The sequence below is a fragment of the Anser anser genome (genome assembly GCF_964211835.1).
Source record: "Anser anser genome assembly, chromosome: 8".
Classification (NCBI taxonomy): Eukaryota; Metazoa; Chordata; class Aves; order Anseriformes; family Anatidae; genus Anser; species Anser anser.
Genome location: NC_139728.1, coordinates 29,219,011 through 29,245,013, shown reverse-complemented (window position 1 = coordinate 29,245,013; position 26,003 = coordinate 29,219,011). Strand labels below are relative to the sequence as shown.

At 44.0% G+C, this 26,003-nt stretch overlaps 1 protein-coding gene and 1 long non-coding RNA gene across 51 annotated transcripts in view; one reads left to right on the top strand and one right to left on the bottom strand.

The window, feature by feature from the left end:
* NFIA (nuclear factor I A) overlaps positions 1-26,003 on the bottom strand; it is a 352,139-nt gene that overhangs the window by 91,138 nt on the left and 234,998 nt on the right. For 32 of the 50 annotated variants that reach the window (XM_083846021.1, XM_083846019.1, XM_083846041.1 and 29 more), the window contains exon 3: positions 25,036-25,101. The exons of the other annotated variants lie outside the window; for them this stretch is intronic. In XM_083846021.1, the coding sequence (XP_083702147.1) occupies positions 25,036-25,101 (66 nt within the window). The remainder of the gene's footprint in view (positions 1-25,035; positions 25,102-26,003) is intronic. 50 annotated transcript variants of the gene reach the window in all.
* Positions 5-20,547, top strand: LOC310903246. The gene is made up of 2 exons (XR_014587379.1): positions 5-13,584; positions 15,083-20,547. It is a non-coding gene; the product is annotated as an uncharacterized lncRNA (long non-coding RNA).

Genomic DNA, 26,003 nt, shown 5'->3' with positions numbered 1-26,003 from the left:
AAACAAACAGAGTGAGAGAACCGCGATTAGCTTTAAGCATTTAATGACAGTATTCTCAAATACTTTACTTGCATTTAGACTTAAAATGTGACATCTAATTTCCCACTTAGCAGTAATTATTGTTTATGTAGGTGGGTAACTAGTCATACAGCTATGTAGGCTGCTTTGTGGTTTCTATCTAGAGGTTAGGAAAGCTAACATGACACATCAGCAGGGAGATTTTTACATGTTAAAGCATCTCAACAGGAAATCTGAAACAAAAGAGGACTATTTTAATAAACGGTTACCTTGGATGACCCCTAATGACTTCACAATTGAAATGAAAATACTGTACCTAGGAAACAGACAGGACAGCTAAGTTCCATAATCGTTTTAAACATTATTCTCTAAAGAAACATCTGATCAGGATTATCTACCCATTCATTCAAACAAAACAAGATTTAAAGATATACTCTTCATTTTCTAAGGTTACGCTAGGGAAATCTTAAAATAGATGCCGGTTGAAAAAATTAAGTTAGTGCCATTCCCACTAAAAAAAAAATCAATCTAACATTTAAAACAAGCTTTTGAAAAGCAAAATAAATCTCTGCATAAGAAAAGCATTAACTTTGAGCTTCGGACTGTCTTTAGGAACCAGGGTGTGCACTTCCACGCTTGCCTCCCTTGTGCAAGGAATGCTTCTACACATCAAAATGTTATTACACTTTACATAACAGTATTTTCCTTCTTCTCTGAAAACATGTCTACCACCAAATGTTCATTTAATTTTCACGGGTATGATCAGTTACAAAAGGAGCAGCGTTCAGGCTGCCACCCAGTGTAAGTGCGCGGAGTGGGCTGTGGCGGCTCACGCGGGACATGCCTGGCCTTCAATTAGCGGGCTGCACTTAGGCCAGGCTGACCTCCCGCTTTTGAAATCAGGGTCAAAGGAGAAATCGCGGGATAAAGAGATTATTAAAAGAACCGTAAAGTCCCGCTTGCCTGCGGGATAAGTGGCGTACCTTTTAAGGCTGTCCTACTTAGAGCCACCGATTCCAGCACGCGCACATATATTATTGAATGTTTTGCAGGGGCACCATCTGCTCCGCTGTTAATTGTTTGTCAGGTGCAGTACGATTTCCTTACGTTCGGTGTATTGTACCGTACAGCCTGCTCACCCCGGCAATACCTGCGCACCTTCCCACAACGGACTGAGCCATAGGACTAACACAAGCTGCCCGTTTGTCCTCTCGCCTTTCTTTTGGAGTTGCTTCTAAAGCAACTTAGCCCGCTGCCATTTCTGCTCACGCAACGTGAAGTCAAAGAGACGCACCTTGGGGGCAGCGGGCGACAGGGAAGGTTTTGGGGAGGGGGCTGGACAAGGGCTGGAGGGAGGTGAGCTCTCCATCTCCAGCCCAGCCCTCGCTAAGCTCTGCACCCTGCATGGACAAAGTTCCCTGCTTCCGAGAGGATCCGATGGTGCCAGATGAACGCAGTTGCTAAGCTAACAGACTCGAGACAAGTTTCTGCATCAGGCATGTTTTTATACTTCTGCAATAATGATGAGTTTTCAAACTGTGTATATGTATATCTCTGGGCATCCTTGTGTATGTGTATATACATATGTATTATGTACACAAACATATAAATATACACAAATCTGTCATGCTCCAGCTGTAGATAAATGTACTATAAAATATTGAAATTGATGCTGAAATTCAACACAAACAAATTCCTCAATCTGCAAACAAGGTTTTTATTTACAGCAAGAGAATAAATTTTTCTCTACTTCAAATGAAAAAATGTTCCTACAAGCTTTTATTTTTCCTTATTTTCCAGTTAGAAATACCTCTCAGATAATTGTAAATGCTTTTGCCTCATCTGCTTTGTATTTTACCGTAATAAAGGTGATGACTACATCATTCTGCTTTTTAGAAATGGTTGCTGGCCATACACAATGTTTGTTCATTGACAATTTCCCAAGTATTTTTAATATGAAGATCTACTTTTCATATGCTGCAGCAGACCTGCCTATTGAATTAAATGATCTGTGAATTAAAAATAATTCTCTTAGGTCTTCACTGAAACCACTCATGTGCCTAAAATTAAGCATATGCTTAAGTGCCTTGCTGGATCGGGGCCAGGACGCTTACTACTCCGCAGAGCCCTTCGTAGGGAAGCCAGTCTATGCTATATAACTTCTCATACTGTGCTCATCATGACAGTATCTGAGCAACTTCCAGAAGTGCATTCAGCAATACTACGAACATCTGTCACGTGCTGTTTTTTCACAGCGCACCATACCGGCTCTGCTCCGGTGTCCACTTCCACCTGCACTGCTCAGGCAGGTTCCTACCGCACTCAGAGTGAAGGTGGAATTTAAGTATGTAAGTGAAAAATAAATCCCAGCTACGGTAAGACATTTGGCTTGTTTTTAAAGGGAAAGTCTAGAGCCCTTTGTAATCATGCAATAAAAACATGATTGTAGCATGGCTAACCACGTTCCCTTAGCCCAGCAAACTCAAGTAAAACCGGACAAGAAAATGCAGTAGAATGATTTTCAACACACTCTAGCTCTCAGGTTCCCCCCATGTATGAGAAAAGTTGATTAAGTTGGCTTGGGCTTGGTAACTTTATTATTCGTAAAATCTTATTTTGCTGGGTATACCTGAAACATCCACTTATTTCTGTAGGAACATTTCTTATGTGTGTTCATGTAATAGTAATCATTAAACAACAGCACACAACTAGAGTGATTAGATTTTCATCCTTCAATACTGAAAATAAACATTTCACAAATGAAAGGGGAATTTCACAATTCTCCCACTTGTTATTTACTTATAAACATTAGGAAATCAGGGACCCGTCTCACCAATCATTAATAATACCTTGATACGCACAAAAGCGGTGCCCTTGGCTAAGAGTTGCATCTTGAGCTCATTTTGATGTATGGTTGGTCTCCGAATTTGCAGTTCAGTAGAACCCCATGAAAGTTTAAAGATTTGCCTGTATGGCTCAGATTGCAAAATCCAGGCCTAAGACCGCAGGTTTTGCTGAGCAGAGATAACAGTGCCAGAAGAAAATGAGAGAACCATGATAAAGAGGTAAAGTAAAAGAAGAATGGCTGGGCACTAGCAAGACTGACAAAATATGTAAAGTAAACATTTTGTGCCTATTAACAAGGGTCAAAATGCAAAAACGTATCAATTCGGTTGTGCCGCTTAATTCCGAATGAGAAGAAAATAGGTAAAGTTGAGCAATTACATATGCAGATGTTAGCATTAAAAACCTCCTATACTGAAAAGATGATTAAACATCTTGAAAGCTTGCAAGATTTACTTTTCATACAGCACTTTACTGAAATATGTGTACTGTGATAGTTTTGCTAAATATCCCAAAGATAGGACATTGAAATTGCTGTATATGATCTGGTTATCTCTACAGCTTTGTGCGACAGTCACATTTTGGTAGTAAAGCAGGTGTTCAAAATGAGGATGAGAGAATTTTTACTCGCGTTATAAAAAACTAACAGAGCCCATTCACTGAAATTCTGGGTATAAATTAAGACACCTGGATAGCTAAGGCAGGCCCTGACTCAGCAAAGCAGCTACAGCACGTGCTTAATTTTATTCACGTGCTTGAGTAAAGCACATGTTTATTTGGGCTGACAAAGAAAGATGGGCTGACAAAGTGAAGCAGGTATTTAAATATATTGTTGAATCTTTGCTTTCAGCCCAAGTCTAGGTCCCGCTAGGAGTCATGTCATTACACAAGACCTCACTTCGGCTCATGAGGACGACCTTTTTTCCTCCAAGACGGAAAATAAAACAAGCTAATAAGACCAAATGGAATAAAGCAGATCAGGGTACTAAATAATAAACACATACCATTACTGGAGAATGCATCTAATATAGCGTACAAGTACGATGCAATGCTACCGTAGCACGTAAAACATGAAAAACGTCTTTCTACAACTTGATGACCGCTTTAATTGGGAAGAAAATTCATAATGTGATTTACATATTCTTCTTTTAGATCCCAGTAAAGAAGCCAGAAGAAAAGGCTTGAATTGCTGGAGCCTAATTCTGATCTCAAAGAAATTTTAAACAAGTCTTTCTACACTGATCAAATAAAGTTTCACCTAATTTTCTCCTAATTTACACTGGCAGAGGAGAAATCAGGATTAGGACTTGTTGTCTAATGCTATTTGTTTTGAATTATTAAGCAAACATTCCTATTTCAATGAGTAAACGTGTACAAAGGCAACTAACCTTCGTCCTAAAATCTAGTTTACAGGGAGAGTATTGTCTGCTTTCCCAATTAATGCTGTAAAAAGGAGTCTCAGACGTTGATCTACCAATCAACCGCTTGTGTTGTAGCTTGAGAAAATCATGACTGATGCAATTACTTTTATGTAGAAAGTCTGAATATGGTCTATAGGTTAAAGTTCATTGGGTTATTGTTCTTTAATTGAATATCAGAAGATATTTTCAAGGTGCTCAAGGTATTATTGTTCTTTAATCAGCAGGTTTCCTTGTGTAATCCAGCAGTGTTATTTTTATGATAATATAGTTAGATTGCACCATAAATATGCAAGGTATTTTCTAAAGAGAGGTACAGCTGTTTTCCTGAAATCCAAAATTAAATAATAATGGGGAAGAATTAAACCTTTGAAGATGAAAAAGTCCAAATCCAGTTATTTCTCTTCCACTACAGTCCAAGTGACAAAGTATTAAACTTTGGAGAACACTTTTTTTTTGGGGGGGTGGAGAGACTGATTAATTTTCAGTCTTTTGAAATAACAGGACAGGTCCCCCAAACTAGCAGTGAAACCATTTCTAAAGCCTTTTTCGTGTTCAGCATCTCACTATATATAGCCATCTTAAAACCTTAAAATAGTAATAATCAATTAGGGTCTCAAGCCTATTATCTTAACCAAATGCCTGATTAAAAGAAAAGCCCTCTCTGCTCAAAGTGCAACTTGATTCCTTTTGGTTTTATCCTCTATCTAGATAATCCCATGTTTCACAAACAATGTGGAGCAATAATATTGATTTGAAAATTAATGTCTGTATCGCACGGCACACGCAGGCCTTGAGAGAGAGGACGTTATCAGAGGGAACCCGGATCACCCCGAGGACTCCCAAAAGATTAGCTGTTCCACGGCTGCACTGGGGAGGAGCACGTGAGCGACAGAGTTAGCCCTGATCTGCATTCTCCTGCAAAAGGAAAAAAGACGGAATATACATGCTTCAATCGAGACCTTCCTAACGTTAATGCTCTGCTTAATTGGAAGGCGAGGCTCTCCAGCCTGGGCTGACCCAGCCCCTGCAGCCACAGGGGCTGCATTCCCTTCCAGCAGCACAGCACGGATATGGTGACGGGCATACGGGACGAAGCACGCTTCCCAACCCCGCGTCCCGCAGGCAAACTGGCACGGTGCTCGCGTGCCATGTGCACGCGCAGGGAGGAAGATGCACCTCACTTTTGGGAAGTGTCCACCTCCCTGCTTCCTCCGGGGCAAGCGTGGGTGGCCGGGGACACCCCGGGCGGCGACCAGCCGCTGCCCGAGCGCCTGTGCCCGCTCACTTTGTATTTAAAACCCATGCGGGGATTGAGGAGGCTGTCGATCCCAGCCTGCAATGCCCTGTCCAAGCGAGCATGTCTCCAGTTAGATGGAAGACACCGTGAAGCTGTACACGGGCCACAGGCTCCTTCTATATTACGGGTAACGGTAATGAAATCTGCATTTACTAACAGACCCCAAATATAGATCTCCAGAGCCGGCACAATGGCTTCAGTTTAATTGCTTTGTACAAAATGCATTCCTCAAATTCGTACACGATAAACCTTGAATGGTAAATTATACCACATTTTTATTTCATGGGCTTTTTACAGAAGAGTTAAACAAGATATTACACATCAATAGTGATACAGAAACCTCTCTCTCTTTTTTTTTTTCCCTGACAAATGCTCCCACTTGTATTTTGGCTTGTTATTTCCAATTTAATTTTAATGCCACAGCAATAGCTCACCTTAGACAAAACACACGTTTTCTTATGAAATAAATGCTGTGCCACATGTCACATACGCTGCTATTCTTTCAAGCTCGCCTACCTGGCTTTGGCGGAGGTTTTAAGAAGCACCCAAACTTTCTTTGTGGCCCACAGCAATGGATTAGACCGTCCAGGGCATGTTGTGTCAGTACAATAGAGGAACACTTTTAAGACTTTAAAGTCATGTAATACAATTCTAGGCTGGATCTTTCTTGTTAAAAAAAGTAGAATGGGAGTGATTGAAAGAGAAAAGGGCCAATATTTGACAACAGAAATCAGCATAACCTCCTAACAGCGGCAGTCATGGATGACTGCCCTTTGACCCGGGGAGATTATGTGGGATTTCAATGACAACAGCTGGAAGTGAGCATGTGAGAATAGAGAACACAGATCTGAGGCCTCCTACAAAAGACTGCACAATCCCTGCCCAGATCAGAGTGTTGATTAGAAATTGTTTCCTGGTCCTGGCTTAATAGAGTGTGATAATGAAAGTTTTGTTAACCCTTCACAATATGCAAAACCACTGCTAAATTATTTGCCTTTTTAAAGCTAAAAGGTCTGTAGGTAGCAGACAGTAAAACTGTGAGCCCCTTCTAGCTTTTGCGGACGCACCTCTGGTGCTTGTGCTCCAGCTCAGTCCCGTTCCTACAGCTTGTATTTTCCCCAGGGCCACCTGGGACCAAGACCTGGGGGTGCTGGGAGATGCCTTCACTGGGGAGCCCAGCTGCCCCACGACGACGGGCGTTATCCGCAGGTGAATCAGAACAGAGCTATGCAGGTAACATCTCCCTGCGCGTAGCCTTTCACTCACAGCAATTTAGAGTCCCTAATAAAAGCAACGCCTCGTTATTATTTCAGCATGTGTCATATGGAGCTCCAGAGTCCGGGTTGCGAGTTAATAAGCGCGGACCAGAGGAAATGTGGTACCAGACTGGCTGTGTCACCAGCACAACCTGCACGGATCCACAGCAGCTTCAGCTCTTAGGAGACACAGCTCATTTTATATCTAAGTGCAGAGACAGTGGAATTAATGGCAACTTATTACTCTTAATGAACCGATCACAGATCGGAATCAATCATGTCAGGTTTTGTCCAAGCAGAGGACACATGGATAGCTCCTTTCCCTTGAAGAAAAAGGTCTTCTCGAAACACTGAAAGCCCTTCAAGTTCATGTTTAAGGACCTTGCGCAACGGAAACCGTTCCAAGATCTACAATATGTGGTGTGGTTTTTCATTTCTGATGACTCCTAGCATTGTAGGGTGCTTTTCAATATTGATGTGGGTGAGAAACCAGTTAAATGCAACTTTTTTATATAACGATAAAAACGAAGAATCTCCCTCTCTACCATATACACAATAAGATAAATAAATTAACTGCATTAATACTGATAGGGGCCTATAGTTTGAAAAACAACAGATGTCTTAAATTAGCATATTTCTGTTTCAGGTCTTCAATCCAAAAAGCAAATACTAAAGAAAAGAAGAAAAATCATTATAAATGGTCATACTCATTTGGCAGCTTATAAATAATGTGCTCCTCAAAAGCCTTTCAAAGTAAGAAAGATGAAATCTATACTGGGATAATCATTATGGAATATTTATGGCATCCAACAATAAAAAGAGTAATAAAAGGAAAAGCCTGCCTCCCTGAAAATAATAATATGAAGGAGTTATTTATCTTCATATTTTCATATCAACCCTGGTAACAAGAGCAATGACAGCTGTGATCTCCAAGGTCTGCGGCAATATTGCCAGTTCGGCTTCGCAGCTTGAAGCACGACTCCATGTCCAAAGGAGCACACGGACAGCACCCGGTGCTCCCCAGCTTCCTGAGGACGCTGATGGCACGTGCTGCCCCGGCAGGTGAGCCATAATGCGGGCACTGGAGGTGCAAGGAGGTGGTTATTGCCATCCCAATTCCTCTTCCCCTGTAAGGCCCTTTTTAAACGAAAGGTCCAATGTCATGAGATAGATAGGCATCCCATTAACCTCAGGACCCCCCAGAGACCTGAAAATCCCCCGACAGAGCATAATGCAATGATAATTTCTCCTCGGCTGGTCATATTTTGATGTCAGCATCATATTTCTGGTACAGTCTGAAAACGTTGGTTTCTATGGATAGTTTGTCTGAGGCAGACTGCGCACGCTCTGTCAACTGTCCTTACTCCTCTCACTCCTACTCACGGATCAACTGAAATTTTGCCTCTAGATTTTATCCATGGACTTTCAAGATAGCTGCTTGCAGAATGAAGGGCTTGTAGGAGATGACACTGCGAATGCACAGCCCATGCTCTGGTCTTCACGCCAATGGAGTGTGCCTCGACATGCAGAGCCTACTTGGTTTTACACCAGTTCAAACTAGAATTTAGCCCAGAGCGTTAATGCCATAAATATTATTGTTGATGTTGTGTGTAGAACATCAGTGTGAAAATAAATGTAAAGATATTTAGAAACTGGTGTGGAATACTTAGGTATTCAGACTAATCACGGACTGAAATAAGCACATTTGTTTCAAATCCTGTTTATAGCACTGCAGCCCCTCCCTCCTTTAAATCTTCCTCTTAACCATACTGATGTTTATTGAATACCTGTCATTTCTCCAGCAGCATGTGCCAACAGCGGCTCACCAGTGCCAGGTTGCATGAAAACCCTTCTGTCTCCTATTCTCCAAGGGGCTCCCTTAGATCAACCACTCACCATACCCAATACACTGAAACCCATAAATTTGCAGATACTGCAGTCAAAATTCTTAACAGGAAAGTGCACCCATTTTGCCCAGTGTAGCATACTGAAATATCACATGGTGAGAAGCATTTCTCACCATGTGTAAACTGTCAATTTGATTTGAAATTAAAATTTTTGATTAACATGAGCATTTCTGAGCCTCCCGCTGGCAGCAGCCCTATTGCTGAAAAGTGACATGATTTGTGACACACATGCTGTACAGAAGCCCCATGCCAGCAATTGTTAAACCCATTTTCATTCTGCTTTAATACGGTATGACACTCAGGAAAATAATTTTAATATTTAGGAGAAAGAGGGTAAGGGCTTAAGGAGTGAAGCCCTTTATGGGTGGAAAGCAGGATTAGAGCAGCACGACAAACAGCATGGAGGTCTACGTGTCTCACAAGTCATGTCTCTTTTCAGCAATAGGGACCATCTGCAGGAGGCTAAGAAAGGTCCACAGCAAAGCACAAAGCCTTCTTTTAAATCCAGTTGATATTTCAAACACAGCATGAGGTACTTTCCACCTATGAATGCTGAGATGCTTGGGCATGGGGAAATGCCTGCAACTTCAATAATTAAACCCTCTCGTCCGGGAGGTAGGATTTTCTGGTTTCCATAGCGGCCTGCTATTTTTCCACGTTTATCATTTCCCCCAGCGGTATCAGTGGTCACTGAACATACTAACACTTATATGGTGATTTACATGTGCGAGAGGAAAGTTTTGTGACTATCAAGACTTTTAAGCCCAGGAACCTATCTCTTCATCAGGGCGGTGGGAAGATTTTTGTTAAGCAGCTACCAAGTGAACACAAGAAACGGGACACTTTTGCGGCGACAGTTTTTAAGGCAGCGATATACTCATGCAGAAGACAAAAGTTCAGTGGGGATTTTTATAAACGTAAGCCTGTGTCACTGTTGCAAGCTGCTGACTCAACTGTGTCACCTGCGTATTTCTCAGAGTGGATTTTTTTTTCCAGTAACATTATGTTCTGAGGAAGTTTATCATGAAACAAGTATCACGAACAGTCATTCTGAGCAGCAGAACAGCTTTGATAAGTGCCGACATGCATCTGACTTTTCTTTTAGCACTATTCATCACATAAACACTCAGCTCGGCTGGACTCTCTGTTCCTAGTAAACACAGAGCCATTTCTAATTGCCATAATACGGTGAGGAAAAAAAATGTAGAATTTTAAAAACAATATTAGATGGTGAAATGAAATACCAGGATGATTCAGATGCACTGGAAGTATTCAGTCCTGAGCATAAAACCGTGGGCTCATTTATGTTAATAACAACGTTGAGAATTCAATCTGCATGAAAAATGTGGTCCTCAGTAACGCCGTGATATATAGTTGGTGTAAGTATGCAGGTTCTTTTAAATAAGTCTTAAGTTTAAATAAGCGGTGTGTGTAAATACCTAGTTTTAATTAGTATATTGCCAAGAAATTATACAACTCGACTCAGTGATGCTGCAATTATTTTAGGAGCCATAAAACCCCTCCCTCGGCTGGGGGAAGCTAACTGTATCCTCCAAGGCCGCTCCGCAGACTAACACGGCTTGGAGCTGCGCCGACAAAGTCCGAACCCCTGTGATTTTTTTTTTTTAGATTTACATGCCAGTTTCTAGTTAAAGGAATAATCCACACATTCACAGCCTGTGGCAGAATTCTCTAGAAAAAGCCCAGCGTCCAGGAGGAGCCGGCGGGGCCGGGTCAGGCGAGGGCGGCAGCTTTCCTGCCTGTCTGCTGGGCAATGCAGGCACAAACCCCGGTGACTCCATCAGCTGTTTCCTCTCGTTCTGCCTTCCTGGCACCCCTCTCTCTTCACACCAACACTCTTTGAATAGACTGCGGCTGGACACCACGATAATGGAAGCTGTAGAAATATCTGCTGAAGATTAGATAGCGTAAATGCACTCGAAAATCGGGACTCGGGGCATGGAAGCTAAGTCCCAGGATCAGCCAGCTCCACCTTTCCGCATGGGCTTTCCTCTCCCTCAGAACTGCTTCTTGCACCTTATCTGCTGACAACAGCAGTGAGCAAACTTTCCTTCACAATAAAACCTATGCAAATCGTATTGCTCCACTTACTTATTGTTCTTTCCCGTATATCGCTCAGAGCTTTCTCTGCAGAAGGCTGTTACGCCTCTGTTCCTTACACAGAACTACGATCTCCTATCTGCAATATCTTTTAGTCCGAGGCAGGCTGACTGTCTTCTTCTCAAATACCGTCAAGTCCTAGGCACTCGAGGAAGCCTAAGATGTTGCCTAGTCCCTGTACAGTCTTTGTGTTCTTGACCGTGCACATCACTGGGAAGGTGAATTTCTGTCAGGGCCGCCCTGAGGGATCCCTGCTGAAGGTGGGGGGAACCTCACGAACGTCTCCCCTCGCGCCTGGGCAGTCTCACCTCAGGTACCAAGACAAGGCTCCAAAATGAAGCCCTGGACTTGGTTTTAGGCAGGCAACTACACTTTCAGACAGCGGGGGAGAGCCCCCAGGGCAGCAGTGGATAACTCCCAGCCAAGTCCCAGACTAGCTGCTGAGGTCCAGTGGGAAGAGACTGGTGGATGAGGAGTCTCTGCATGATGACTGAGACTCTTTCTATTTTATTCTAAGTTTGTGTTTTGTAGGGCAGGATGCCCTGTCTACATTCCTTTACAGGCTAAGAATGGACATTTATTAACAAGTACTTGGGCGGACAGCCCAAAACTCTAGACTCCTGGCCTGGGACTATACGACAGAGAGGGCCAGTGACCCCCATCTGTGTTTACTGTACTTCTACAGACACATGTTGGTGTGATAGGGGCATTCACTTTCTCAGGTTCAGGCCAAGGTCAGGCCAGAACATGGACCAAATCTATTTTCTCTGTCTCTCTGTGTAAAATGCTCAGGCTGTAGCCCAAAAAGGGCCCCTGAGTTCACTAACTGAGTGTATTTTGAGGGATTCAAGACTAAGACAGTAAACAGAAGGGGTGGAGAAGGACCTTCTCAGTCCGTATCTGATTTCATGTGCTCATCCCATGTGTGGCAGATACAGAGGTTCCAGGGGAGGTGCCTTAAGGAGCTGACGTGACAATGATGGGACATCTTGCCCCAGGAGCCTGCCTCCAGCAACTCTGACACACTCCTGGTAGGTATCAAGGTGAGAAACTGAGATGAATCTGCTGCTAGAGGTCACGTTGCTCAGCTGAGCCTACGCGGTCCTCTTTCTGCAGAAGAAGGCTTGTCTCTCTAGACTCTCTTACTCCAGCTCAGCAGTCTCGTGTGGTGTGGTGTGATGTTCAGGAATGCAGAAACGTGGCAGTGGGGTGGAGTCCCTACGTCCAATGGCCCATCAGGATGTATTTTGGACAATCTGAAGACAGCACAGGGGCTAGAACTTCAGAGCTGGACCATGCTTACCAGCCTGGATCATCCTCCCTGTGACAGCCATCAGGTGTGTTTTAACAGTACGCCACGTGTAAACTTTGTACCATGACGGACTTTACGCGAAAGACAGATCTTTTGCTGATGAGTGGCAGTCAAGCAGGCAGAAAGAACGAAAATGGAAAAGGAATTCCACTCACAGGGACCTTTACATTAAACTAAAGCAACTCAGGTAAAAAGGAAACCCATCAATTACGGTTTATAATGCATAAACATCCATTTCTTCTCCGTTCTTTCTTTGCCTGCATTACTGAAATACAGAAATAAAGGAAAAAAATAATGATGGATGGATTTTGGAAGACTCAGAGTTCAATTCAGGATGGATGTGATCCCAACATTTCAGATTCTTATCTCATCGTAATTGGAAAAGCTGAACCTCTCTCGTCTGCAAAATTAGGCAAGACATCCTGTGAGAATGGGCTCTTTTTCACAGCAGTTTAGTCCCCAGACACACGAAAGAATGAAAACAAGAAATGGAACAGAACATTTTTACTTTTGAATAATGGTTGCATTTGGGCCGTTTAGCACAAAACTTCACTGGAAGAGTTGAGGAGGAAGTTCTTCCTGCCAGTATGCCCATCCCTAGACACATTCTTCCACAGAGCACATAAACACTGCTCTAAAAAGATAATTTATCTAAGTAACTCCCATTCTGTAGACATGAAGGGAAAAACAGAATGGGAAGAAAATACAAGTGGGTGGTATTTACACTGTCCACTCTTCTACCCTGCAGAAATCATTCAACATGCCCTGTTAGACCCTCCTTTGCTCTTGCAGCCTAAGTCTTTCTTTGTCTCCTCCCGGCTTATCAGGATGAGTGGGAGAGGGGAGGATGACTTCCCCTAGCAGCAGAATCTCAGGTCCAGAGAAATTACAGCATTAACCTGAAACATCTCTGTTCTAAACCTCCCAGAGGTTCAACGCAGAAAGAGATGAATTCCCAGAAGACCTGGTATCTCCACTGATTATAGAGGGAGAGTTAGGATTTTAGGTTCATAGCTGCTGCCTCATTTTAATGCTTAACATTAGGAGGGGTGAAATCCAAGCCTTTGAAGTTCATATATAATGTTAGCATAGGCCTAAAAAAAATTGCTTTCCCCTCATATCTTGCCACAAGCAATCATAGAAGCATAGAATGGCTTGGGTTGGAAGGGACCTTAAAGATCATCTATTTCCAACCTCCTGCCACGGGCCTCTTGACATGCCATGCTTCTGTATCCTTACATTTAAATCTGTTATTTTTTGTTTGTTTGTTTTGTTGATGTTTTTTGTTTGTTTTTTGTTTCTGTTTTTATTTCAGAAGGCTGTGAAATACAAGTATTGCTGAGTTATCCTTGTGTTCCTGTCCTTCATCTGGTTCATTTGCAGGAGGGAATAATGATCTGTCACCAAGGTAAATTCATTACCCAGCAGATAATGCCACAGTGTTTCTGCTGCCCATTTCACAGTAAGACATTCTTTCTCAATGATGTTGCATCTCTGTTCTCGTGGGAACAGTTTACGGCTGACATAGCAATAGTAGTAATAACAACTTACATTTATATTGTACACGGGATGATCTTTACTTCTGTCTCCTTCTAACAGTGGACGGCTCCCCGTCCTGCTGCAAACGCATCATTCATGGCCCTGACAGACACAGAGCTGCATCCACTAATACTGGGCTGCCTCATTCCGCAGCCGTTTGCTCAGGTTCATATCCTCTCCAGCCCCTTTAATTCCCAGTTTTGGAATAGTTTTAAACTGAGCTGTGGACCACTACCACGCCTGCTGCTGTAAGTCTTCCCTCACCAAGATCTGTGGGGTTCCCTTCCTGCCTCAAAACCCCAGCCACCCCAGTCCGTCGCGCTGCCCGTCCTCTCTGGCTTCTTCCCTCTCGCCTTCCTCCTGCGGCTCAAAGTACGGCATGCTCTGCCGTACAGGAAAATTGGCTCCCCTCTGTACGGCGCGGGGACAGGACTAGCTCTCTGCATTCTGCTATTGGAAATTTCCGAAGAGCAAATCCCCTGCTTTTTGAGGGCTTTGAGGTATAACATGTGGGAAAATTGCAGGTGGTCTGCGCTGCAAAGCTGGTCAGGTGGGGACACCCCCAAACTCCAGCAGGCTTTCAGATGGGGATGCAGCTGTCCAAGAGCCTTCTGTTACAGTTTTAAGAGTAAGGAACAGAAGTAGAAAACTAACAGGGGCAGAGGACGAGACTCTCTGTGAAAGAGTATTAAAGCTACGTAAGAAGCTTTCCTCCCTTTTGATCTTAGAAGAAATGCCAGCAAAGGGCTTGGCCCTCTGCAGCCTGAAGGATGGTGTCGCCACCCCTGTGCCTGGTTATGGCTGGCAGCAAACTGCCAGCCCATACCCCTGTATCCCCGTATCCCCGTATCCCCATATCCCGGGTCACCCAGCAAGACGCTGTGCCACCAGCACCCTTTGTCACCCAGCGCTGCAGCGGGCTGGGGCCAGGGGCAGGGTGAGGAGGGCCCAGGGGTGACCCAGCAGGGTGCCGGCCTCCTGCTCTGCAAAGTCCAGAGACCAAAGGCCAAGAAAAAAAATAGGATCCTCTCTAGCTGCCCTGTCTTCTTCTATTGCCTCCTTTTGCCAGCACCAGGAGCGAGGTGCCGGCTCCTCATCCCAGCGCGTGTCTTGCAGAAGATCCCCTTGCTTCAAGTACGAGTGAGGGAGGATGGGAGGTAATGATGAGAGACACTCTAAAATGATTACATTAATTGAATATTATGAAAATGGAAAACAATGGCAGTGTGCAATAATAAAAAAACACTATAACCATGTACATCTCTTGTTTACTAAAAAGTGCTTTGCTGACTACAGATTTACTCCAGGGCACAGCAGGAAACTTTTCTCCTTTAAATTTAATCAGCTTTTTTTTTTTTCCCTTTCAGAGAAAAATACCAGCTATCAGATCTGTGCTTCCCATCCACTCCTAAGACTCCTCAGTGCAGTGCCTGGAGGTGATAGTGTGAACTCACTCAAGAATGTGAAGGCATTTTATAAATCATTTGGTTTCAGCAGGAGGGGGAGAAGGGGAGAAGGCAGAGGGATGATATAGTTTACAGCACATACTCGGCAGTAACTCCCAACTGTCAAACTTCAGCATTTTCTTCAGTTGCAACAGTGGTTAATGAAAAAATGTAAGAGCAGACATGAAATGCACACAGTAAGCAGCACGTTTAATCAGCTGGCACCTTTCTACCACCCCTTCACCAAAACCTATCCGGACACTATCACAACTCAGAAAAAAAAGTTGTATAACTGAAGATACAGCACTGACGGGAAAAAAACAGAGCAGAAATGAATAACACGAAGTGCTGTAAACAACTTGCAGTGCCCTTTGTGTGCAGATCACAATAGCAGAATTAAAGGAGTATGGTTACAAGTGTGGCTCGCTCACCTCACCTTCCTCCTGCCCCCCCCTTTTGCCATACTCGCTACGTTGCTCCTGGGAAAATATTTGTGAACCATTGCAAATAAAAGTCTCCTTCTCACTTTCCAAGAAACGGAGCTGGTATTTTTCCATTTCAGTCGCACTACAGCCAGGCTTCGGAGGGGATTTTATTCTCGCAGCTCTGTCAGAGTCACCCTAAACTTTGTCTCCACTTCCTATCTAGCAAATATTGCAATTAAAAAGTAGCATCTGCAATTAAAAAGTGGTATCTGATTAGCTACAGAAGAGGCTAGGCTTTTCCTGGGGGCCTGGTCGCACAGAAGTGCTCCCCCCCCCCCCCCACCCCGGTGACAAGAACAACGATCCAGCTTGCAGCAACACAACTTACAGCTTCCCTTTTGTAGCTGTGTGTTGCTCTTCACCTGGACGTCTTTGCTTGCGTAGACAACTTACGATTAATAAAATTAAGGCTACTTGGAAACCACCTGAATAACCCGTGAATCTGTAGTGCATGCATACAGATTTTTTTGTGAGCGCACAAACCATATATGAGCACAAACGTCGGGATCCTTATGAGGGAAAATCACACTACCTTAAAAACAGGTATGATTCATCCAGGCATTGCACCACACGCAGAAACCAGAGGAAGGTGTGAAATAATGACGTGCATTTTCATAGCGAATATATGTATTTGGAAAGGCCTAGAGTCAATAGAATACCTCCTGCTTCGGTCAGGAAGTCAGAACAAAGAACACCGGAGCGAGAAAGCGCGATCACTTATCGCAGCTCCTGGCGGCCCCGTGCCACGCTGACATTCACGGCTGCATGAACTCAGCTGTGCCTGCAGCAGCGGGGGCCTCCGGGAGGTGCTGATGGTCCCAGCTATGATTAAGGTAAGCGTGTAGGAAGGAAGGAAGGCACAGTTTGTCACCAAGTGCCAGGCCAGCTGGGACCCTCACCGAGCCCCAGCAAGACACCCACCCTTGGGCGAGGACACAGAGAGCTGGCCGCCCGACGGCACGCTTGGCCCCTTCTGCCAATTTCAAGGAGAAAGAGCCAGCCCCGCGCTAACTCGTGAACAGCTCCAAGCGCACGCTTTTAACATCCAGCGGTTTGACCACAGAGGGTAAAATTTTGGCCAGGGAGCCCTTCCGACGTCGGGAGAGCAGCCGCAAGCGGTGGATTTGGGGCTGTGATCCCTGCGTGCAGGGCTCCCGCTCGCTCCAGCAGCCGACTGGCACTGCTGCAAAGAGACGCTACCTAAATAGATGTCAAGTAATGAATACTTCGGATAAGCGACTGATTTCAGAGTGTGCTTTTATCCACAGGCCCTGTATTTATAGTTCAAGCCTTTTCAATTAATACGCACACCCTAAAAGAATTAAACTACTAATTATCACATTTTACCGTGGTTCACAGAACTTTCATCAGATCTAGTAAATGAAATCACGAGTTCAGCCGAAGAAGCTTTACTGCGCCAAATTATGTCAAGGGTATATCATGTTGATAATAAAAGATCACTTGGTTGGAAGCCTAACCTAGAAGGTTGGGGAGGCGTAAAAAGTTCACATTTTGGATCGTGCTGCTCTGGTGTGGGCGTTTTATGTTTTTTTTCTTGGTTATTGTGGAAGGCAATTTTCCTGCAAGTAAAATTTTCCCTTTGTCTTACATTACAGGCATTAGGAAATTCTTACATCGAAAGACAAATAGATAGGTTTGGGGTTTTGTTTTGCTAGTTAGGCCTTGGCACCGCACGCTCTGTCTCTTCCCACTAATAAACTCCCCTCTCTACTGGACAGAAAATTAAAGCGAGGCCCACACCACAAATAAACTTCTTCCCCTAAGTGCCCGGCTTCTTGGTGGGCAAGCGTGGAATTCAAAAGCACCCTTCAGCCTGCGGTCCGCTCAGGCGGTAGCAATTACTCCGACCCAACGCCACTCTCAGCTGCTAATTAAACAGCAAGTCTCTCCAGAAGACGGATGAAAAAGCCGGCTGTACTGAAAACCGGAGCTTGCTCGCAGCTCCGGCCACCCCAGGAGGACTGGCTGAAGCCAGCCCCGGGGCAGCGCTCGGCGGTGGGACCGCGCGTAGCCGTAGCGCGGGGTGCCGGGGCCGCGGGGCAGCCCGGTGCTGCCGCTGGCACAAATCGCCTCGGCCCTGCAGAGCCGGGAGGGGAAAGGCACCGGAGCTTCCCAGGAGGGGCTCCTGGCCAGCCCGCTTCCACGCTGCCCTCTCCGTGGCCCTTGCTGTTATCTCGTGGATAAATATACGCGGAAAGGAATGGAACAGAGCAACAGAGTATAAATATATTTTGAAACGACTTAGAATAATTGCAGCTGTATTTATGCACCTTATCCACTGGAAAGGTTCATTGCCTCTTTCCTGTACACACATATGTTGAAATAAAAACATATACCCTAGCCACATTTCTATTCCTCCTTTCCTTCGCAGCATTCAGCCACTCCAAGCGTAATGAACGTTTCATGTCTTTCAAGCACTGCTTTGTCATGCTATAAGCATTCATTTCATGCTTTGAATATTTCCTGTCATACTCGCCTTGGATGAATTTTTTGTGGGAATGCTTTGCTCGCGAAGGTTAATGGTTAGCAGCAGTGAAAACTGAAGTCCTCTGTCAATCCCCGAGCCTCAGACCCCGCGGGTCACCGACGAGGAGCCTCTCCGCTCGGCCCCAGCAGAGGCTTCAGCACTGACCCCGGCCGACTACCGCCTATCTCGCCCGATTGACAGTCAACACCCTTAGCTGTTGCCATCACAGGGTCCCCTCAAGAGAGTGCCAGCTACTGATAAGCAGGCTCAAGCCTGAGCCCAGCCGAGCACCCGCTGAATCCTGCAAATGGTGAAGCAGCGCCTGACAATCTGGGCCACAAACTCGTTTGACTTTGAGCGTGAATCTCAATGAAAATATGGCAACGCAGCGAAAAAAACGGTATTTTCTTTCCTAATTATTCAGATGCCTGTCCCCGAAAGTCGTGAAACTAGCTGGAAAACACAGCTGAATGCAGCGAAGTTTCAGTCCTAGGCTATTATAACACTGTATTTCCAGTTCTTGTTGGAGTCTATCTGTAAAGAAACAGGATGAAAAGAATGCAAGACTAAACCACACAGAAGGTGGTTTTATAACCAGGCGTATCTGCTTTTGTTTCCTAGGGAAATGCCGGTGCTCAGAACCGCCTGCCCGCCCGCAGTATCTCCCCGGGGTGACGAAATACAGGTTGGACCTAACCAGACCTTCGTCAGCTGGCGTGAGCGATCGGAGCGAACGGCTGACCCCGTCCAGCCCGCGGCAAGGCAGGAGAGACCAATCCCACCGAGGCTCCCCAGCTCGGCCAGGGCTTTCGAGCCTGGACAAAGTTCCCCACCGCTGTTCCCGGCAGGCACCGTGATCTCCAAGGGTGCAAATCCGCTCAGAATTTGGCCCTGGCATGTTACAAAGGTGCAAACAAGCTGACATCACCAGAAGCTCTGACTTTGTCGCCAGCTATGAGATTCCTTATTGAAAATGCTAAGGGCTTTTTTTTTAAAGCTTTTTTTTTTTTCTGAAGCGAAGTTAATTTTAGATTAGTCCCTCAGGCTGTGATAACTCTCCAGTGTTGCTCTGTAAACAAGAGAGGAGAGTCTTCCTGCATTTATAAGATTCGGATGCAAATGATCCCATGAAGGAGAGCGCTAATAAAGGCTGCCATTACTGCACTACCCTGTTTGCAGCTCTAACTGGTGGAAAACTTTCTCTGCGAGGCTGAGTTACCTGCTGCAAATGAGGTGCTTCAGGGATGCTAGTCACCGGAGACAAGGCACCTGTAACAGGACCGGCTTCAGCATCCTGTGCTCAGCAAACCGCTCAAGCCCCGGCCCTACCCGGGTGGAAATTTGGGGGCTGACACGATGACCTACAGAAACCTCGAGTTTTGCAGCACTCGAAGACAGGGAGAGCTGTGCTCCGCCTGGGCTGGAGGGGATCGGGGGTGATGCATGGCCTGAGAACAGGCAATGAATGGCCTCGGAAGGCAGTAAGCTCCTCCTAGCTACAAATGTGGCTGTAGAAGGAATTGGAGGTCTCTCAGCTACCATTTAACTTATAATGCAGATGAGTGGTTGGGGTAACCACAAAGAATAGTTGTGTTTTCTGCCCGTGGCAGCTTGAGAGGATGGTTTGAACAGGAACTTTGCACGGTTTTCATGGAGTGCCCAGCCCAGGGGCCTCCACGTGCCCTGGCAGAAGCCCTCTCACTGCCCAGAAGCAGAACACCAGGCCTGGGGCCTGAAAAAGAGCACACGGAAAGGGGCTGAACTCCGCAGAGAGGTAGTTAAGGCAGAGGGGTACTTCCACAAGTTGCTTTCGCGTTTTGCCAGGCTGCACGTAGCCACCTAGCCCCCTCCTTCCCTGCAGCCCGAGCCGCGTTTCGCCTGCCACAACCGGCCGTGCCAGGGGAAGGGAGGAACCTGCCTTCCCCCAGAGCTTGAGGACCAGAATTCCTTCCTTTATGCTTTTAGGCATGAAAAAGTAAGCATATACTTAAAACTATTTTTTTTTTTTTGGTAAGGTTTTATGCCCCAGTCCGGCCCTACTTAAGCGAAGAATTCACGGATGATATTTACAAGTCCAGTGTAATTACTGCGGGGCTGAAAAACGAGTTCTGTGAGTTACGGTACATCATTGTTTTTCTTTTTTCTTTTTTTTTTTTTTAATGTTACAAAGAACAATGTGCCTTTCATTTCCTGCAGTGCTGTTAAGGTACTTGCAGCTCAAAGCAGCAAGAATACATTAAAAGCAAAAAGCATTTGGTTTGGGCATTAAACATTTTTATTTTTCAGATAAATGCCTCTCCCTCCATATAATTTGTTTGAGCAATGAATTTGGCACACGTTTGTAATCAGCTGTAATAATGACTGCTGTCTCGCTCACTTGAAACGGGAGAATTTATCAACTTCTTTAAAAAGAACTCGCTAATCTACAATTAAAGTGGTGTGCTACCGACTCGAGTGATCGAATCGCGGGAACACATGCTCGAGAGCCATCAGTTGTCTGCAGAAATGACACGGCCTTCCCCGGCTTTAAGCAGCACGCTTCGCCCCTACCTTCACGCTGCAGTCAGCGATCCTCCAGTGCTACCACATCAAGCACACACCTCGCCCGATGGAGGTCTGGCAGCACTGGCACGGCCCTGCACCACCGCTATTAACCAGGTTGTGCTCTGCCTTCCTCCGCAGTTAAACTCCTGCCGGAGCAGAGCAGGATTTGGCTATCAATGCTCGGTGAATCTCCGAAAGCTAGCATCACAACCATCCCCACTTTGCAGACAAGAAAGACTGAAAAGTTTTCCTGCAAAAGTTTAAAATAATCCCGTTTACAAAAAGAAAACCTATCCGATAGCCGTTTCCATGACTGAAAGAAAGAATAAAAGCCCTAGAGAGAGTCCACGGCAGTGCTGAGCCTGGAATTCAGTTGTTGCTGATCCCCAGGCACGCAGTCCCTTCACTACATCAGACTAGCCATTTTGTCACCCTCGGTTCGCTGAAAACTAGTTTGTTTATAAAAATCAACACCGAACCAGTGCGTTTAACAAGCTCTTAAAATCAATAATCTTTTTTTTTTTTTTTTTTTGATTGGGTGAATTGCAAAATCGCTTTGCGGTGCCAACTGAAATGAAGCTTTTACATACCATTAGGCAACTACAAAAGTGGGGAATTTTCCACGCGGGTGTTCCACCCAGCTGGTCAGAAAAAAAAACACTCATTTGAGCAAAATATCAGGACATCTGAACACGCTCCTGCCTTTCAAATGAAGTTGCGTGCTTCTTTCAACATCCCTCCTGCAAATTTCCTCACCCACGTAACAAACAGACACGTTCTGGGTTTTCTTCCTCTCCCTGAGAAGCTCTTTTCCGTGGTAAAGGACTGGGGGACAGCAGCACCATGCACACTGTTTGCTTACAGGTTAGCTTTCTCCCCAGTTCCAGGACAAGACATCTGGACCGTGGACCAAGCATGCAGGAATAAGCCTCGTCTTGCCTGCATGCTTGCCTTTCATGACCATCACGCTGGATTCTCTCTCTCTTTCGAAAAAATAAAATTCTTAGTATTTCTGTAAATTCTTGCAGAGCTAGCGGTCAGTTAAGTGCCTGAAAATGATTCTGGCTTAATGAAGGCTGAAGTACAGGTTAGAGTTTGTGTTCGAGCCACCACTGAGAGCAGAAGATGTCACCATCTTCTCTCTCCGAGATGATTCTGCTCCATAAAATGCAACTGTAAAGCCCACTAGAAAAGAGGGGTGGCTCTAAAAAATAAAAGCTTTTTTTCCCATGAACTTCACTTTAATGAAGGTTAGACATACAGGTTTTTCTAAATAACACATACAAATTAAAATGATAAATTAAAATCTGTAGTAGGAGGCCTTCTTTTTCAGGGCTGTATAGTTGACCCTTTTGAACCTACATTACTCAAGGTATGCAAAATATATGTGTATAATAAATAGCTCTAGAATTTATGGAGTGGAACAGAAAGGATATTAACAGGCAAGTAGAGAGGCTGTATAACCCTCACAAGGCCTTTAAAGATTTATTTTTTTAAAATGAAGGAATGCATGCATGTAAAAGGTAGTACTTAATCGATATGCTTCTTTGTGCCTTACAGAAACACATGCAGAATGATTCCAAACCTGCCCTCAATCTGGTCATTCTGCTGTTAGCATCAGTGGGAATAAGATTATTCATAATGCTATTTTTCTTTGATTTAAAAAAAAAAAATCCTCCCTGTGTGGGCTCATTCCCACTCTCAGTAAAATCAATTATGAGACTCCCATCGACTCCAGAGGGAGTTGGATCAGGCCCTGTGGAAGTGGGTCTACAGCAAGTGTAGAACAACGCAGTTAATATGATTTATTGTGTCCGTTTCTGTGCGTGCAGTTTTTCATTTTCTAAAGCCTGCAGTTTTGCTTTCATCCTCACGTTCAGTAGATAAGAGCTGCAGATCTGTGTTGATCTACAGGCTGGGTACACTGCAAGCTGGGGGCTGTGTGCGCTGAGAATGAGCTCAGCGTCTGCCCAGGGGGAGCAGCCCCTTTAGGGCCAACAGCCTGCGTTAGATGCATTTGTAAAGAAAATCTCCCACACAGGCACTGCAAAAGGTGCGTAATTAGTTAGGAGGATTCTGCTGTGGTGGGAAAAAATACCCTTTAGTAAAAATGAGAAAAAGAAAAATCTTTTTCCTGTTTATTAAAAAAAAGTACCTTTAACAGGTCACCAGCGAAGTTCCAAGAATTCACTAAAAGCTTGTTTTACAAGGAAGACTCAGGCTCCAAATCAGAGATATTTCATTTCACTAGGCTTTTACAGATTTTACATTATTAAACACTGACATTGCTGCTTTTCGTGGTGGTTGTTGAGTAACGAGCTTCCTTAAGACTGAGAAACTGCAGGGTAAGAAGAACTGTGGTTTAATAGCTGTGAAAGAATATTATCTAAACATGAAATAATAACATGCTTGGTGCCTAATACATTCTAAATTAAAATATGATTTAATAAACATAGGCAACATATTCCACACACAAAAAAATCCAAGAATTGGCAGAACAAAAATCACAGTTTAGTCAGTTCTTCTCTTAACCTCGCAATCCTTTGGCTACAAATTAGAATTTCTGTGAACAGGATTGATAAGAGAAATTAGGCACTGTCTTTCAAAAACAACAAAAACGTTTTAAGATGGTATACTTAGAGATGAGCAGCACGAAACCCATCAAAACACGAAACCTTTCAGATTTCAGTGGGAGGAAAATACAGGAATCCCCCAAAGCCAAAATCTTACCAGCCCAGTGGGCCCTGTGCCCTATAATACACACTCGTGTTTTTTAAGTGTTCATGTACCTGAACCTCTTCTTCTGTGAATTCTATCTGCCACTTAAACCCCGATCCAAATGCAGTCCCGATCTGAACGCAGCCCTTCAACCTCATTTCAGCTCGCAGCTTGGCCGGCTACTAATAAAGTCCTCAAAACACACACTCACCACTCACACAGCTGTAGGGATGCTCTGTGAAGATTTGAGGCAAAAGCAGATAGTTGCTCTGTGAAAGGGCAGTCGCATCTCTATTATTACACATAATATAGTTCTACAATAGGTGGATTTAAGTGTCCCCAAAACAGTGACAGGTTTCAGAGACTCAAATCATTCACCAAAGTTCTTCTTTTCTGTGTATAAGCAGTACACTCCAGAACACTGGATTTCCCTTCTACATGTAAGTCTTATAAAAAAATAAATAAATCTTTTTACAAATAAAATGTCAAGAAAAACTATGAATAATAGTTGCTTAGCTCAGTTTCACTTTGGGAGACGATACTTCTAAGTCCTAACTATAAGTAGTAGTAAAGAAAACCTGAGTTGCCTATGGGTGAACAGAACCTGTTGAGCTCTACCTTACTTAAACATAAAAAGAACAAGAAGGTGTTCCCTCACACACGTGCCTATCCTTTCACATGCATTCCCTACATAAATTTGCTATTATTATTTTTTTCATGCTGTTTTACAATGGAAGCCATCGATTCAGTAGAAGCTATTGCTTCTAATTTAAAGCTGTCCCCATTCACAGAATATTAGCGTTCCCCAAATTGACAGTCCCACTGCTACCTCCAAATAAGACCGAGCGCCCACAACCTGAAGCACTACTACTGCAAACACACAGAGAAAACGGCGCGACAAGCTATCCTCGAGCCTCCCGGTGCTGCTTACCCCTAGTATCTACAGCCTTTAAAGCACACTCATAAATAATACAGACGATGCTGGTGGCACCTGTATCATTCCTGCAGTGGGTACCTGCCCGAGCAGCTGGTATGTTCGCAGGTGTGCAGTCCTGCCCTGAAACTGTGATGTTTGGAGTGTTGCTGCTCAGATTTGCTTAGCAGGTTTCTGCAGCAGAGAGTGGGTCTGCAGAAACATATTTCAAAGCAACCATTTTGTTTCATGGGACTGTCTGAGATCCTACACTCTGAAATGATGGCTGGCCACGTACCGAAAGTTAGGTACTTCAGTGTGTCATGTGAGAGCATCAATAAACAAAATGAAGTTAAAAGCACATAGATAAAAATGAAAGCGATGAACTACACACCCCTAGGGGGTCATGACTCACGGCCCAGGGATTGAAAGCCTTTGCTACGGAGGAATAAGGATAAGGGTTGCATACAGCAGGCTCTTTAATGGCATCTCCCTAATTAAAATGATTTTTAAAGGAAAAAATGTCTCTCTCCAGGACTGGAGAAACAAATGCTACTTAGATTAGTGAAAAAGCAGCATTTGAACTATGAGGAGAGTACACAACCTATCTGCACCTATCCCATGTCAATTATTCTGAATAGTCCTTTTATATTAGACATAGGAAAAATTCTTAATAAATATGGGCTGTTTTAATATCCCAAAGCAGGAGCAGCAGGTAAGAACTTACCATTTTCTGGCTGGTCCTTAATATCAGCTTCACTTGGCTGGCTGGGACTTTCAGATTGACTTGAATCTGAAAAACATAAAATACAGCCAAAAATTACAGGGTCTGCTGTGGAAAATAGATCAGAGGCGCCAGACTTCCTCAAAAGGCTGAGAGTACAAACTAAGGACAAGAATGTTGCACCAGGACATGATAATGCAAAAGTCCCGTGCCTAGGTAAGATTTTTTGCTAGAAAAAAAAGGGAATCTTGTTTACGGCACTACACAGAGTGCTTGGTGTGTGTGTTTGCATAAATTAAGCTTTGAGAATCCTTCTTTTTAGAGAAGGCATATTTAAACTACTCTCCTACATGTTTTTTATAATGCAGCCTCTATGTTGTATACAAGCCAGAGCCTTAATCCAACACATAGTAAAGTCTCAAAACAGATTTTGAAGCTTGCATATAAAGGTAACTAAGCAACACTACAAAGTCGTGGAGATTGTTGTCTACACAGTTCTGAAACAAAATCTGCAAAACTGATAGAAGAGATGATTTTTGCCATACTTTCGCAGTGGTTACGGTGCTCCAAGACCACTGAAATGAACGGTATTACCCTGATTTGCAGTGCTATAAATGAGATCAGACACTCGACGAACTGCTTTAGAACTTGTACAAATAATGGGTCCTACAAACTCCCAGCTAACAGTCTCCAACCAACACAATATATTTGCCTGAAATAATAAAATGACCTATAAAAGGATGGGTGTAAATATGAATGTTTTGCTTTTTTTTTTACACATTATTAACTCTATGTGAAGATGATTGCTCTTCACTTTGAAAATGATTCTTAGTAGAAGCTTTAGTCAAATACTGTTTTCCTTCGTAATTATTTCTAACACTAAGAACTGGAAAAAATGAGTCTTTACCTATGGGAGAAAAAAAATATATAAATTAAAAAAAATCTATATAAAACCAGCAAATTCAAATTAC